The sequence below is a fragment of the Bacillus rossius genome, chromosome 1, assembly GCF_032445375.1.
Source record: "Bacillus rossius redtenbacheri isolate Brsri chromosome 1, Brsri_v3, whole genome shotgun sequence".
NCBI classification, from domain to species: domain Eukaryota; kingdom Metazoa; phylum Arthropoda; class Insecta; order Phasmatodea; family Bacillidae; genus Bacillus; species Bacillus rossius.
In genome coordinates, this window is record NC_086330.1 from 5070965 (window position 1) to 5085398 (window position 14434).

General features: G+C 38.9%; 1 protein-coding gene across 3 annotated transcripts in view; it reads left to right on the forward strand.

The window, feature by feature from the left end:
* The first annotated feature begins 2697 nt into the window (after positions 1-2697).
* Positions 2698-14434, forward strand: part of LOC134531444 (cytochrome b5) — a 29708-nt gene continuing 17971 nt past the window's right edge. For 2 of the 3 annotated variants that reach the window (XM_063367160.1, XM_063367168.1), the window contains exons 1-2: positions 2715-3069; positions 13810-13938. In XM_063367160.1, coding sequence (XP_063223230.1) covers positions 2953-3069; positions 13810-13938 — 246 coding nt within the window. In that variant the 5' untranslated portion in view covers positions 2715-2952. Of the gene's footprint in view, positions 3070-13809; positions 13939-14434 lie in introns of all 3 variants that reach the window. The other variant, XM_063367150.1, reaches the window with a different exon arrangement.

The following is a 14434-nucleotide window of genomic DNA, read 5'->3' on the forward strand; positions in this document are numbered from 1 at the left end:
ATCCCATCCAGGGATTTGTATATCTTACGTAATCAATTAGGTGATCCTTCGTGGCACCTGCGCCTCACGCTATAACGCCCCACCTCGGGACATAGTTCTTTGCCCACGCAGGGCGGCACTGCGCCAAACGCGACCACAAACATTCGGACGAGTCATCAACTGGGACGTGCCACGGCCACGTGTGTGATATCATACCAGATTCCACCGTGTCCGTACCCAGCTTAACGTGGCCCTCGCCACCCCGAGGACTAGCCGCCTGTGCATATCCTCCTGTGCGGGACTAATCACAGTGATTTAGTGTAATGTGTTTTCATAAGTAAATTCGCGGGACCTGCCGTCCTTATAGTGTCATGTGTTTTCATAAGTAAATTCGCGGGACCTGCCGTCCTTATAGTGTCATGTGTTTTCATAAGTAAATTCGTGGGACCTGCCGTCCTTATAGTGTAATGTGTTTTCATAAGTAATTTGCGGGACCGATCGCCCACACCCTTCACGTTGCGTCCGAGTACTCTCGCATAAGCCAGAACAGGTTCATCGTGCGCGGAGATTAGGTCGACGATGAAGCAGCCAGTTACGTGAACGTGTGACGTGTAGACTGTGCTACGCAATAAAACAGCTACAAGTACGTGTGTGTTTCATTAATAAGGCGTCCTGGGAGGCCATAACAGCCCGGGGGGGCCTTTGTCGCAGCGTCCCTGCCTGCAGCCACGAGGCCAGGAACCCCACCCTTGAGATCCAAAATTAATCAGCCAGTTTATATTCACGTAAATTCAAATCAGGCAACGGGGATGGCGTCACCTGAAAACATTGTATTTAAAAAATATGGCTCTTAGTTTTCTGGAAAAGTGTTTATAATTAAAATATAATTTTCCTTTGTAATTAAACAAGTCTGTCGATAGGAAAATGGTGTTTCAAAACAATATGACGCTGTCCCTGCTACCTCTGACTATTTAGACGTGATTTTGGTTCAGGTTCATGATCTCAGGGAAGGTTCGGCCTTGTGGCTAGAGGTAGGGGTCAACGCAGTAGGGCCCCCCGAGCTGTTATGGCCACTCGGGACGCCTGAATAATAACACAAAGCTTCTGAAGATAGTTGGTGAATTTAATACAGCACAGCCCAATACATGGTGCTGCCCGTTCTGGCCGTAAGGGTTTGCCCGACGCGACTAGTCACACGCGCAGCTCACTTACTCAGTGGCGGCTCACGATTTTTATGCGCGTGAGGGGCGGACTCGTACACGTGGTGCTATAGTTACAAAAAATACACTCTGATATGGCACACGATACCTTGACGCATAATACACTACACTATTACCTAACTCTAAATAAACTGGGCTAGCAGCACGTAGGCCCGTGTCTCCGGCGACTCTACGTGGTGTCTAGATGTGTCCCAGGGACTGAATCGTTATTATGTTTGGCGGCGCAATGCCGTACGACGGTGATACATAAGCCCTGACATGATAGATAACACTTGAGCGGACAACTGTTTCACTAATACATTACACTTAACAAACTGGGCTAGCGACACGTAGGCTCGTGTCTCCAGCGACTCTACGTGGTGCCTAGATGTGTCCCAGGGACTGAATCGTTATTATGTTTGATGGCACGCGTCGCCTGCTGGCTGCCCCGTGCGGGACAAAACTAAGTAGCCGGTAGGCTAGGTTGGGCGTGAAGCGCCGACGTAAATCCACATAATCTCTCCACAGTACTTACGTATGACGTAGAACACTCATCTTGGAGCACTGATTGAATTAAGTTAAGTACCTCATGGTAAATTTAAGCCGACCGCGGAACTGTACGTAAAAGGTTGAAAAGAAATTACACTATTGAAAAACTACATGTCGGTGAATGCAAAGGTTGAAGGTTCCGCGTTGCACGCAGGCTGCCGGCCTGGGTGAGCTCTCGAAGGACACTGACGGTGTCGCCGCGCACGACCCCCCTCCCCCGTCAGCCCTCCCACGGAAACGTGTGAATTTCGTGGGAAACTGAACCGGCCAGGTTCGGGACAAATCGCACAGTGAAACATGATTTTGCATGGACTGAATTATAAATTAATGAAAAATAATGTTTAGTAAAAACCTGTGGAAAACATAATTATAATAATCTGATGTAGTGCGGCGGAAGGATATGCCACACCCGGCCGGATCCTTCCGTCGGCGCAGCACTCGTTGCACGGCGTTCGCCTCGACGCACACACTACCCTTTGCTGCGCGCACGGGCGCGTTCGGTGCACACGCTTTTTCGAGACGTTGATGAGGCATAGCAGTCTATGCGACAGAGGAGCATTGGCGGTCGGCGTCAAATAGTAGACATATTACTACAGGATAGCAGTGATCCACAGTATTGACATAATCGGATGTCCACCGACAGCTGTACCGAGCAGTGAATGGTACTAGGACATATGCTGGCAGCTGTTCTGCTTAGAACACCATCATTTAAAAAACACACACACTTGCAAAACTCTATGAGTTTAAACCTTTAATGGATATTTTTGAAGTTAATTATATATCTATAGAATTGAACCTTTTTCATTTATACATGTGATTATTTCAAACATTAAATTCATGTTTCTAAAGTTTAATATATCAAAATAATGTTTTTATATGTTGTTTTATTTATTTAATCCTGATTTTTCAAATCATGCTGTACCTTTATTGTGGAAGGCTTATGGAATGAAATTGTGTTTTTTGATGATTTGTTTTTTTAGTTTATTTTTATTGTAGCAAGGCCGTCAAGTTGATTGGTGTATGGTGTTAATTCTTCGTGACTTGCATCTGCGATAGTGTAGTGACTAGTAAATTTTCTATCTCTCGGTGAAGGTTTTGAGTGTGATTAAATTTACCAGTTTTTCTGTTCACGTTAGCCACTCTGTGAGGAAAGGCGTGATATTTTAAGCCGCGTCTTTGACTTCTGGTTTCAGTATTCAACCAGTAGAAGTTAAATAGTTCAGTAATGGCAGAAACTAAGCTATTTAGGAGAAAAGAGGTGTCTGAAAAATGCGAAGGTGGAAAAGCAACCTACGTTATTATACATAACACAGTGTACAACGTAACCGAATTTCTAAACGAGGTTTGTGTCATTGTTTTTAATTTTATTTTGATGTCTTGTATTCTCTAGAGCTTATTACTATGATAAAACTATAGTACATATACTTTTAAAAGTGGTCATAAAGTAATTGTATGAATTGGGGGCTCATGAATAAAAATGGTCCCTGCTATTGTAGCTTAAAACTACCAAAAGAAATCATTTACAGCGAAAATTTCTATTTTACACATAATCACGATAATGATTTTGGATACATTCCTATGGCTTTTATTCCATTGACAATAATTTTGATCAATTTTAAAAGGAAGGGATGTTAATGCAAGTACATTACGGGCGGGGCCAAGACTGTTTTCAACCGTAATCTGTTTTCCACCCTTATTATGCCTTATTAGGTTTAAAAAGTATTCGCCCCGCCCGTAACGTCCTCACATTAAATATCCCTGTCTTTTAGAGAACAGCCTCGGCTCTGCTAAGGATCTCTGGATAACCACAGAGTCATGTAGCTAGTGTCAAGTAAACTGTAGGGTGCTAACTACAGGATCTCGGCTACGCTGTTTAAGCACAAAACTGATTTACGTCACTATATCGACATTTCAGGTAATATTTACAATAATTTTACATCATCCTTTAACCTTTAAATACCATCAAATGTTTACATAGACACAGGCATTATGCTGCAGCCAAGGCACCACATAGGCAAATGTAAAATGGTTAATTACATATGAAATTCTTGAAAATATCTGAATGCTCCTCAGTAATATAACTAGAAATAAAATAAGGAACTGATTAAATCCATTTTCGGGTGTGTGCATTTTTTTTTTTAGAGTGGCGCTTCTATAGTAGACAATCATCGAAACCAGTGTAAACCAGAAATAATTTATGTCCATGAAATTAACTTTTATCCGTATTTGATTTTGATTTGATTTATTTTGCTAGGAATGGGGCTTTCTCCCAGCACCAAGGATTTGTCCCCATTTGTCACCCCCTACCTGCTTTTTAGTCTTCTCCTCATGTCCGTTGCATCTTTCACTGCCAGCGTTCCTTCCTCCAGCCCATTCCGCTCCCTCCTTGTCCTTGCTAGAAAGGTGTGCCTCGCTTTCTGTTTGCTAACGTTGCTAATATCAGTTTCACTGTCAGTAAAGGATGGTTTGGAAAAGTACACGACGTGAGTTTAAGGTTCGCCCGGGCGGGCAAGTCAGCCAGCCGACTGACGATAAAGTACATATCCAAGTATCTCCCATTACGCAGTGTCGTATTCGTCGTACAAAGTGCGATGACAGGCATATAAAGATAAATGGTGTGACTTATTTATAGTTGAGTGTTATTCAACGCATTTATATTACGTAAAGTATATTCCTGCACAATTTTGGAACACATTAAATAAATTAGCCTTGCTATTTATGGAAACTAATGCATCAGAATACGCGATTTCGAATAACACGAGCATTTTTAGGAACAAATTAGTCATGCTAAGTGAGGGATAGGTGTATGTCGTTCACAGTTTTAAGGTTATGGTCAGGACCTTCGAGGGGCGAAGTTGGAAGAAGGGTCTGAGCTCCAAGCGGGGTACTTTAAAATAATTTTTAATGCGCGTTTGCAGCCTAATAGTACACAAATTGCTAATAAAATCCATTGCAAACCTTATGTAATATGTATGGGTCACGTTCACAGTTATGGCTATGGTAAAGTTTTAGTATTAAGATTTTTTTTTAATTTGGAGTTTGAAAATTTTTAAATGATATTTTTTTTCCAGGGCCTTTAGTTTCTCTTGACAGTCTTGTTAATGTGATAATAAAAATGACATCTAAAAGGGTAGTGTCCGAGCTCACCAATTTGGCTTGAACTGTGTGAGTAGAAGCAGGTCTTAAAATATCCTGCCAGTGGGCCCCAGGAAACGAGAGAAAACTCTTTAAAGATTTAGAGGTTGAGAGGTGGTGTTAAGGAATTCTCAAGTCAGCGTTGTGGCATAGGCTGAAGCACATTGGCAATCCGCCTGCTGGTGTTCCATACCCACTGGTACCGTTTATTGTTTTTATTTTCTTTTTTAAATTTCTTGCAGTATCAAACTATTTACAACAGAATTGAAATACCTACATTTAAACAGTTAGATGTACATATTCAAAATGAATATATTCAATTTAGTAAAGTTTACTGTAGGTAATTTAGTTATTTAAATGTGAAGGGTTTTAAATGATACATTTTTTGAATTGTATTTACAGTAGATTTTGGTTTGTGATTTTAACTTTAGTCCTTCAATAGCAATGTTCAGCAACGTTTTGTTGTAGTTATATCCCCATTTGATCCTTTTTCTGTATTCTCTTTCATGCATTCAGAGCACATGGCTTTGGCATCTTTTCAAATCCCCTATAGTCAGCCATTACTATACCTTTTTTTCCTACTGTTTGTAACAATCTCTACAATTGTGAACAGCGTCTCACCACGTGTTAGCAGTGATTTGTCATAAAAATTTATTATTTTATTAGGAAATGGAAAAAAAAAAAATGTTAAGTTGCTTCTGATAATAAATAAAAAGCAGTGTAGGTAATTAAATTACTGTCTAGAATTTTCGTAAATGTTTTTATTATTATTTAAATCATCACCCAATTATATAATTTAACTGTAAATATATTTAAATTGTGTAATTAATAGTTTAATATTGCAAGAAATAAAAAATTAAAATGAAAATAAAAAATGGCACCAGTAGGAATGGAACCAGAGCCCATGGATTGCCAGGAAATGCACTTGAGCACTGCACCATTTCGCTGTCTTGAAAATTTATGAAAAAAGTATCCCTCAAATTATTCTTTAAAATCGTTAAAGAGGTTTTTCGGTACTTACGTATTAACGCCACCGCAGCAGAAGTTGCACTAATGCTCCAATAAAGAGCAGTCTTGTTGTTTGAACGCGCACGCAGTTATCTTTTGGTTTCCTTGTTGCCTTGTTGTTTGCTGATTTTTTATGCCATTTTTTTAGTGCTACGAAAATATGTATTTGGGATTTGCCAAAAACAGAACAAGGTGCAATTTTATTTTTTCAGAAGCGAAATAATTTACCAAAAAAAACGAAAATGTACCAATTCCCATGTCATGAAACTTTATTTTGGTAAACGTAAGTTTTGGAAATGTAATTTAAAACAGTGTGATCAGGATAAAAAAATACTGTGAAATCATGTGAACGGTTGATTAGGTCAGGATAGCTACATCATAAATTCGTAATTCCTAAGCAACCATAAGAATGTTTTATAATATTTTTAATCTAGCTATACTAACCCAACCAACCTTCCACAACATTTGAAAGTTGTTTTAATGTAGCTAGGTGGTGATTGGTGTAGATTGGCGGTACTTAAAAATCGCCTAATCTGTAGCTGTGGTGGCGTTAATACGTAAGTACCGGTTTTTCTTACTTCCCATGGCACATTCAGGTGAGATATTTCAGGATGTTGAAAGGGTCACCTAATTGATCTGAACACCCAATTACCATCTACCTTAGTTGAGAAAGACAGTTAGCTAGAGTGGAAGACAGCAAGAGGTAGTATGACAGTCTGAGTATAAATGAGTGATTGAATGGAAGGGTGTGTGTGTGTGTTAGCGAGAGAGTGAGTGTGTGTGAGGGAAGGAGAAAGAGCACATCAATTAGGTTAAATTATAATGGAGAGTGATATAAAAAGAGATTGAGAGAGTACGAAATACAAAACAATGTGGGAGAAAGTGAGTTAGTGTGATTAAAAAAAAACAGTAAAAGTGTTGGTGAAATAAGTGGAAGTGTGTTAGGATGAAAGAATGAAAGAAAGCGAAAGAAATTTGTACAGTTTATCATCACTTTTACTTGTTCTTGTAGTGTTCCTGGTCAAATCATCACTTGTTGTAGCTCACATGTATATGGATGGTCATGGTTGCTACAGGACTAGAAAACCGGGAAAACCGGGAAATGTCAGGGAAATTAAAATGGTCAGGGAATTCAGGGAAATGTCAGGGAAAATTCTACGAATTCTGGAAATTTTAAAGTTGCTTATAATTCAAACAAAGCTTTGTTTTGATGCGCTCGTACCGCTTCCGAACGACTCCGCTAAAAGGTTGCTGCTTAAGGCACACGGCAACTGCAACTTTATTTTTACTTGGTCTACAATTGTCCGTTGCAATAGGCTGTTACAACCACCCACCATAACTTCTGGCCAATCCAGGCACTTGTTTGTTCACTAGCGAACCCGGCCTTCATTTGTTCGTGTTTTGATCCTTTTAAATTTGCTTTTGAGACTTTGTGTTATGTTCCTTTCCATGCAGTGAACTACAGAACGGGCATGGCGTCGTTGATCTTTTGAAGGCTATTTTCACGTGGAATAAGATGAGTACAAAGCTTATTACGTGAATTTAAAGGTGTTGTTTCAGGTGAAGTTACTTTTTGATGTGTTCATAAGAAAATAAAGTGCATTTTGATATAGAAGCAATACCAATTCTCATTTTGAAAACTACCAAGCTGATACGAAAACACGTGGCTTTTGTGTGCGGTTATGTTTTTGCATTTTTTCTAACAATTTTTTTTAATTAATTTTTTTTTCAACGGTTATAATCCGTGAGTTCTGTTGCGTGACACTTACATTGTGTATAAAAAATATGCATAACTGAACATTTTTTTCCCCAGAATCGTTAGTTAACATTGTAAGAATGTAAGAGTATTGCATGTTGTAATGCTGCTATTGTAATTATCTAAGTAGGCCCGTTATATTGCTAGGTCTAAATTTGTAATAGTTTTGGCATTTGTGTAGTAATATTTTTTAAGAATTCACAAACAATAATTTTTTAACCTAACCTGAAAGGAGTCACAGATTCAGGATATCAAACCCTCTGCTAAAAACATAAATTCTGCGTACTGCACTTTGTGCTACAAAAGTATTCAACTCAGCAATATGGGCCGAAGAGCTCTCACCAGCCATGTCGAAGGAAAAAAACACATTCGCAATTGTGCCGTCAAAATAACACAATAAAAAAACTTTATTTTAACTCATGTTGAAATTTTTACATTACATTTAATCATGTGCACGTTAATATTTATGGTATGTGCTTTATAAGAAAGTCAGGGAATTTTTCTCTTAAATTTCTGGAAAACAGGGAAAAGTCAGGGAATTCTAAGATTCTATTTCTGTAGCAACCATGATGGTGTTATGCACAAATGAGTTCACCAACAAAAGGAAAAAAAAAGTTATTGATATAATTGTGTAGGTAAAATGACACTTTTAATTGAGCTAAATATTTTAACAGACATTCCTTGCTACTATGCCATCTTGCGATCAAACATTCAACGCACTGCCACAATACCGGTTATTGTGTGTTCAACTTTGAGCTCAATTTACTCAGTTGAAAATGTTTGTGGGTTGAACCATTTTTACATAACACAGTCCATATGTATATGAAGTATGTGAACAAAGGATGTAAGATGTTATGTTAAAGACGAAAGTTGGTGTTTTTAGACTTGATTCCAGGGGAGCACAGTACAGCACCTTACTTAATCCTCCTCATGTCTCCAAAATCCAAATAGACACAGCTCGGTGTGCCCGGGAGCAAAATAAAAATAGCTCAAGGTTTTGGTCGATGATCACTTAAACATGGACACTTCATTACGCATACGTCACATAAACCTTCAGCCGTGTCCGACGGTGCCGAAGACGTCTGCACGGCTGACTCCCGTTTGCATTCGTGTTGCGGGGAGCTTGGGGCAACAACGGTACATGAGCTGGGCACCTGGCGGCCTGAATTCGCGGAGAGGAAAAATAACCGTCACTGTGGTCGTGTTTACGACTGGGTAGATGTGTGGATCGTGGAGTTCGCGAGGGCTGGAGTGACAAAAATACACACTCTTGAGTGCTGCCTGCCTTATGGAAAGACAAACAGTAGGTTATGAATTTAACATTTTATATTGCTCGTGCATAACGCCGACCCAGAATGACATCACAGGCACAGGCGGGACTTCAAAGAAAGGTAACAGCTTCTAAATTCAGCGAGCTGTTGAGAAAGAAATATATACAAAATGTTACATCAATGAGAGTTTTTTTAAAAGTGCTGCAAACATTTGTGCAGATTAACTAAAGAAAATTCTTCAGTTTACAACTGGTGGCTGTAACTTCTCCGTTAAGACTGGAGAAACGATTTTCATGGCTAGTGAATATGACTGTAGCATGTTTAAAAACTGCTTCGCTCATTGAAGAATTACGAGTGGATATTATTTGCATTACAAATAATTTGGGTAGCCACATCAGCTTATTTTCTGATGAACAAAAAAAAACTTTATATATATATATAAATTTTTTAGGAAAGTAATTGGTAAACGTAAAAGTAATTTTTTTTAAAGATTATGTTTTGTTAATAATTTTTTAGCTTGTTAGGGTAGAGCTCTCTGCCTTTTCTTTGAAGCCAGTAAGTAAGTATAAAGCTTAATATGGTAATATTTACCTTATTTGCATATATTATATATATCTACATTTTTAATATACTTTTTTTTTAAATATAATTTTATTAATGAGCCCCGATCATTGTTTTACGTAATACCTTTTATAGGGTTTTTAGTAACAGCCATTTGTGACGGAATAATTGATGTAACTTTTTTGCGAGTTAGCTGGAAAATAAATCTGCACATATTTCAAATAAAGTTAGAATATATATATATATAAGAGAGAACTGCATGGAAGCGACTGAAAAAGAAAATATTACAAACTCAATAAAATATGCTTACTTTATGTGAAATATGTGCAGATTTATTTTCTAGCTAACTCGCAACAAAGTAACATCAATTGTTCCGTCACAAATGGCTGTTACTGAAAACCCTATGAAGGTATTAACACAATAATCTGCGCTCATTAATAGAATTATATAAAAAAAGAACATTTTAAATGTAGATATTTATATAACATATACAAATAAGATAAATATTACCATATTAAGATATATATACACACACACACATACATACACACACATATACATACACACACATATACATACACACACATATTATACATACACACACATATACATACACACACATATACATACACACACATATACATGCACACACACATACATACACAGATACATATATTGCAAACTTGAGGAGATATTTATAACGTCATTCAGGAGAGTCGCATATGGGGGTTCAGTGTGCGACTGGTTTGAGTTCTGCAACTCCTGATAGATAGCGATGAAGTTATGCTCGCCTGCGGGTCGAATTCTGGTTTGACAACGCAGGTCGAAACCACAATATTGAGGAATGTACGTACAAAAAAAGTTTTCTAATGAGCTGAATGTTTACTGACAATACTTCACTGATAATACTTCCATGGAATTAATATGCAGTTTTTTTTGCATAAATGCAACTTTCCACATTCAAACACTCTTTGAGTATATAAATACTTCCAGAATGAATCCGCATCTGTATGTGCATCTTAAAGGTAGGAGATGATAAAATTTTCAGATGCCCGGTGCTGCCTGTACATCACATCTGTGAATTTGAAAGTTAAATGAAGATGGGATTGTGAAAGTCATTCAAGGTGAAAAATGTTGAGCTTACCGTGCAGTGTGTGTCTGCAGGGATGGTGTAGATGTTTAGATTTCTGGATAGTGTCTACTTTGGTTCTAAGAATTTATTAATACAAAAAAGCGGAACGGAGCACACACAATGTGTTTGATGCATGAGTGCCTGTGGTTTAAAAGTCAACTCCACTTGTCGAGTGTTTGCACTTGTGTGGAGCGACTGTGCAATGACTGGCTCGCTACATGACGGTCCCCAAGGTTGTCTGCACTCTGCGTTCACTGCAGGCAAGAAAGTTTGATCTTACCAATTTCCATAGTTCCTTTTCTTCGTAGGATCATGACAGCAAGCAAGCAGAAAACCATTTGCACTTGAGGCAGTTTTTAAATTTGAATCAGAAGTCCTAAAAAAATGCTCACGTGATAACAAACGGAGTTTTTTTTTTATTAAGCGAAGTTTTTTCAGTGTTTTATGCTTGAGATTAATTTAGTTGGGGATTTTATCACATATTTGTTATTTTAGCAGCCATGCAGATTACATCAAGTTAATATTTGTATACAAACAGGGATGTAAGTATAGACTTCATTTTAATTTTTCACAATTGTATTATTATTATTTATTATTATTATTATTATTAAGTGGGAAAATAGGTATGGAAATGATAGCCCAATAATTAAGTAAATTTTATTAATTTCCTAATATTAACACTATTTTAAGTTCTAAAAATTTTGTCTGTTCACAAATTAATCAAACTTTCATTCAGTCCACAGTTCACTCTCCCCACTGCAGCTCGGCTCGACAGTGGCTCTCCCTACCGCTCGTCTCTTACCTCGCACCTCTGTCCAGACACACTGCCTCGCACTGCGCACTCGTCCACCCGACATACAACACCCAGATGCTTGGGTCCCCGATGCATCAATCTTAGATCAAAAAGCCCGTCGCTCACGTCCTCTGTCTCTCGCCGAGGGCCACTCGCCCTCTTCACTTCACTGCCCTCGCAGGTCCTGCCCTGGCAAGGTCTCGTAGTCCTCTGAAGTGTACCATCATCAGAATCCCTGATACTTAACACTCGGAAGCTCCCAGAACAATGGTGTTCTAGTTATGCCACTTCATGCAGACAGGGCTCTGGGAATGTGCCGAACCCGTGAGGGGGGACAGACAGGCGCCACTCTAATCAGATCACCATTTAGCGGGTAGACAGGCGCCACTCTAATCAGATCACCATTCAGCGGGTGGACGGTCACCACCTGTCGGGGAGGTGGGGCCTCCCCTGGACCTCCCGCTGGCCGGCGCCTCGGGCCGAGACTTGCCGACCTTGTGGCCTCGCCTCTAGTATCGCTGCAACATTATTACTACACAGTTATTTACATCAAATGTAATTATCAGGAAGTATAACTAGATAACTATAGATGCTGTAGGATCACAAAGCAAACCAAATGGTCAGAATGATTACATGCCAGCATTGTACCTTGTCAAGTATTGTAATACTTACACACTTACGCTTGCCATTAATTTTACCCTGTTCATGTGTCATGAAATGACAAGTTTACTTCATATTGTCGTTTAACTTGAAAAGGAAATGACCAGCCCGCTGGTTGTTGTCTTGTTACATACTCGCTGTCTGTAGTGTGACAGAGGCTGGCTGCCTGTACCTCGCTGTGTCTGTTCATCACACTTGCACTTGTTCCTGGTTTGATTTCGGGCAGGTTGGGTCAGTACAATATTCTAAGTGGAATTTCATTTATCTATGGTTTTTTTTTCTACAATAGTGTGTGTCCTGTAACATACTGAAATGTGTTAAATAATTTAAACCTAGAAAACTATGATTATTAACATCACTTATAATGAATATTTACTCTTGTTTGCTTTTTGAGTGCTTAGTATACTAATAAAATGATCCAAATAATTATTGATATGTGATTAGCTAGTCTGGTGCTACATGAATCTGTTTTGTTTATTATGTTACAATGTTCAGGTTTTAAAGTTTCAATCCTCGCTTAAGCACCTGCAGAAAAGAGACAACTCATCTTGAACAGAGTGTAGCTATATTTTTTGAAATAATAATGCACAAATAAAACAATCCAGCATTGGGACAATGAAACTGCATCAGTATTCTATGAAGTTTTTTGTAACATAGTACAAAATCCAGCATACTTACGGGCTCCGCCTACCCGGGCACACCCACGGTGTGCAGAGCTTCAGGAAAAACAACACAATTTAAAAACTACTCAAGATATCCTAGTGTGGTCTGCTTATGAAAAGCATTTAAGAGTTCGCTGAGGTACCAAAAAGTACTTTTGATTTCGGATTAAGTTTTTATACTGTATTTCTAGAAGAGTTAAAATAGCTAAAACGCCAGTTTTCAGAGTTATTTTTAGGCGAAAAACATCTGGTACAAATTCTTGAAAGCACTTAAGGAACTTCCTTTACACCTTTATCTTCATTTCTCGGCCACATAATTTTACGGTCAGCCCTCAAATATCACAGTTATCCTGTGACGCCGAGAAGACTGCGCGCCAGTCCAGAGGAGACACCGCGCTAGAAGCACCAGCGAGCGTCACACTTATCATCCCGCCTCACTAGCACACATACGCCCCTGACGAGGCGGGCCCCTTAAGTATTTGCTTTAACTAAATCAAGGTGCGTGTTATTCCACAGACACTGCGTTGGCCTGCCTGCAATTTTCAAGCAGGTGAAGTCCTACCCTTGTCCAGAATAGCCGCTGGCTGCGATTCTTCATCACCTGTGTTGTAACCGTCCCACCAACGTTTTGAAAATTTTTGGAGAATATGTACTTTTTTGTTTTTTGACGTGATAACGTCTTAATAATCGATGAATGCCACCTGCACGCACGAAAAAGCATGACTCATTGTCACGTTCCGCCCGAGCAGTGTGTGCAAGAACTGGGTCAACCACCGTGCGAGAAAATCTTCTATAAAAATTTCAAACAGGTTAAGGCGGGGATTTTTTAACTAATTGCTCGTGATTATATTTGAACGAATTATTTAAATAAAATTTGCAAAAAACCTGTAAATAATATTTGAAAATTAAAAAAGTTTGCAATTTTTTCATCAATGTTTTCGTATTACGTTATCACGTAAAATTATCGTCCGTAGACCGACTTTACAGACAAACCCCCTTTTTTGTTTTATTAATTTATAGTGACTTTGTAACAGAGCGTTGTGTACGTGGAGGAAGTGTTGATGCTGGCGATGGTGAGCGCGACGTGCGTGTCCCTGCTCGCAGCACCCTGGCGGGGAGGAGGTGCTCATGGAGCAGGCGGGACGCGACGCCACGGAGGCCTTCGAGGACGTGGGCCACTCCACGGACGCCCGCGACCTCATGAAGAAGTACATAGCGGGGGAGTTGGTCGAGGTGGGTGCATCCCGATCCAGTCTGCCATGCCTCCTGAGTATCCTTAACAAGTCCTTAACCTGTCTTTAATTGAATAAGGGCCCTTATAAGTCCTTAAAATTTAACAAAGAATCCTTAAAAAAATCCTCATTAAAGACCAATGGCATGCAAGTAATGTTTCCGACATGTGCATGCCCGGTAAAATTGGCGAATTTCGGGCCGCATGATTACATTTTTATAATTAAAAAAACATTTTGAATTTATTTATTTTTTCTTGTATTTTGCATCTCACCTTTAAACTGAAAACGTGTGTTTTATAAAGTAAATGTGTAATCAATTTAATGTCATGGCTTGAGATTTCAGATAGATTCTATGCTTGGTTTGGTTATGTGTCTCAGAGATAATTATGGAAGATAGTAGTGTATCTGTAAGAATTGAACTAACCAAGGAAATTATTCTTCTTCTTTTGATTAACTATTTTCTTGAGGGATGGTGTGATATTACAAATAAATTTCTA